At 40.5% G+C, this 2,500-nt stretch overlaps 1 protein-coding gene across 1 annotated transcript in view; it reads right to left on the bottom strand.

Annotated features, from left to right (window-relative positions):
• LOC122250796 (uncharacterized) overlaps positions 1-185 on the bottom strand; it is an 18,288-nt gene extending 18,103 nt beyond the window's left edge. The window contains exon 1 of the mRNA XM_043012418.2: positions 74-185. Coding sequence (XP_042868352.2) covers positions 74-82 — 9 coding nt within the window. The 5' untranslated portion in view covers positions 83-185. The remainder of the gene's footprint in view (positions 1-73) is intronic.
• Between the last annotated feature and the right edge of the window lie 2,315 nt (positions 186-2,500).

Genomic DNA, 2,500 nt, shown 5'->3' with positions numbered 1-2,500 from the left:
ACCAAAAATAACACCACTCAATATTTCACTCGCCAAAGAACACGAGTGTTCTTTAAACACAAAAAAGTCTCACCCGCGTCATGGCGAAAAGAGGTTGTTCTTTCCCTCGATATAAAAAAGGAACTTGGTCTGTGCGCGTGTGTGTCCCACAAGAGCTCCGGCACAAGTATAAACGAGGAGAGAGCTCGCAAGCCCATCTATATACTGTGTGTGTTCCCGGCCTGCTCTCTTCCCTCCCCCCATCCCCCCTCCTTCTTCTACCCCCCGCTCCGCCCATGAAAGTCTTGGGCTCCTCCTTCTTCTCCTCTTCTTCTCATCCTCTTTCTTGTGCTGCTATGCCGAGTTTTCTGTTTTCTTCCTTTTCTTCTCGGCTACTTCTAGTTCTTCTTCAGTAGCTTCGAGGTCCTCTTTCGTCTTCTCCTTCCTCCAGCTTATTTTTCATTCCTATTCCTTTTTTTTCTTGTCGTCATTTTTCTTAATTTTCTTCTCGTTTCCTCTTCCTTCGTCCTTCTTCATTTTATATCCACTTCTTCATTATCCTTTTCCCACGAGTATCCCATCTTTTTCTCCACCTGACCCTTATCATTTCTTTGTTATTTTATTTCCCTTCCTCTTGTCTCCATTTCCATCATATCTTCCTCTCGTTCCTCCCCTCCCCATTCCCTTATCTACGTCCTTGCCTTCTTCCCCTTTTCCATCTCCCTTGTGCTATCTCACCTTCCTACCTTTCTCTCTTTTTTTTTCCTTTTCCTTCGTCTTTCCATCCTTTCTAGTTATCCCTCTTATCATCTTCCTCCCTTTGATTATTTCATTCCCTTTCCCATCTTCCTTTTATCATAATTCTTCTTGTCTTCCTTTTTTATCTTTCTTTTTTCCAACCCGTCTTCCTTTTCTTACTCCCCATTACACTTTTTATTTCCTCTTTTTGCTTTTCCTCTCTTTCCCTTCTTACTCCATCTCACCCTCGATATATTCTTTTGGATCTTCCTCTCTCGTTACTCCCTTCTTGTCTTACCCGTTATCTCCTTGTCTACCTCCCTCGTTATCTTCCTTTTTGTTTTCTTTCTCATTTTCTTCTCTCGTTATCTCCAATCCTGCTATCTTCCCTCTTGTCTCTCTCCCTCACAATCTTCCTTCTCTCGTCTTTCTCACTCATTCGCTCCCTTTGTTATCTTCCTTCTTGACTTCTCTTGTTTTTATCATACTTGTCTTCCTCCCTCGTTACCTAACCTTCTTGACTTCTTCCTCCTTTATCTTCCGTCTTGTCTTCTCCTCCCGTTATCTCCAATCTTGTCTTATTATCTCGTTATTCCCCGTTTCGTTTTCTTCCCTGTTATTTTCAACTCTTGTCTTCTCCCTCCATTCATCATCCTTCTTGGTTTATCCCCCATTATCATCTCTCTCGTCTTCTAACTTGTTTACCACCTTCCTTCTCGTCTTCGCATTTCCCTTCTTCCCTCCTCCTGCTTTCCCTCCACCTTCTCCTCTTCGGCCGCAAGACGGTGGCGAAACAGCCTACGACGTCGCTCCGGTATCTCTCTCCCACCACAAAACGATCGGGAGCTTTCTTTCTTCCTACGCATTCGCACTTGTTTAAAATTACGAATAAAGAAATCAGATCATAAGAAAATAGAATAGATCAGATAAATAAAAATGATGCCAAATTAGATAAAAAACGAGTGGTAGAAAGACAGAAGGACTTCATATGCATTCGTTGTGGCAATTTACACGCAAACAAACAAACGTTTTCGACGCCAACGTGCAACGGGCAACGAACGCTCTCAGGTACGGTTTCCAAGGTCACGGGTAATGCCATTATTATTTTCGCTTAACCACATGGTGTTTCATTTCATGTTGTTTTAGAGTCTGAATGAACATGTTTATCTTTTTACACTTTTTTTTTTTAGATTGAATGAACACGCATTTCTTTGTGTTTTGTTTGAATAGAAATAGAGCTATCCAGGAATAAGAAAATTTCTGGAAATTGAAAAGGAATGAGAAGGAATGATAGTAGCTGTAGGTGTAGAGAGACAGAGATAGAGGAGAGATAGATAGATAAATAGATAGATAGATAGAGAGAAAGAGAGAGAGAAAGAGAGAGAAAGAGAAATAGAGAGAGAAAGAGAGAGAGAGAGAGAGAGAGAGAGAGAGAGAGAGAGAGAGAGAGAGAGAGAGAGAGAGAGAGAGAGAGAGAGAGAGAGAGAAAGATAGATAGATAGAGAGAGAGAGAGAAAAGAGAAAATAGACAGTTCCAAAATAATTGACAGAATTTTCTTCCAGTAGATTCCGTGTATCGTTTACCTTTTAACACTACTTCCTTGGCTTCGAAAGTGCTTACTAAAACTCATGTTGACAACAGGTGTTTAAACTTCCAGAATAAAATTACAGAATAACTATTAGCGAAGAAGAAGCCATATTGTTCAAAGATAATTCATTTGAGGCTTATCTCTCTTGCGGTAAAAAAAATAAAATAGTGTTAACAGAAGACAAATCATATCTA

Source organism: Penaeus japonicus, unplaced genomic scaffold (genome assembly GCF_977035675.1).
Source record: "Penaeus japonicus unplaced genomic scaffold, GWHDUDI00000001_assembly GWHDUDI00000001, whole genome shotgun sequence".
Classification (NCBI taxonomy): Eukaryota; Metazoa; Arthropoda; class Malacostraca; order Decapoda; family Penaeidae; genus Penaeus; species Penaeus japonicus.
This window is presented reverse-complemented; position numbering and strand designations above follow the sequence as displayed.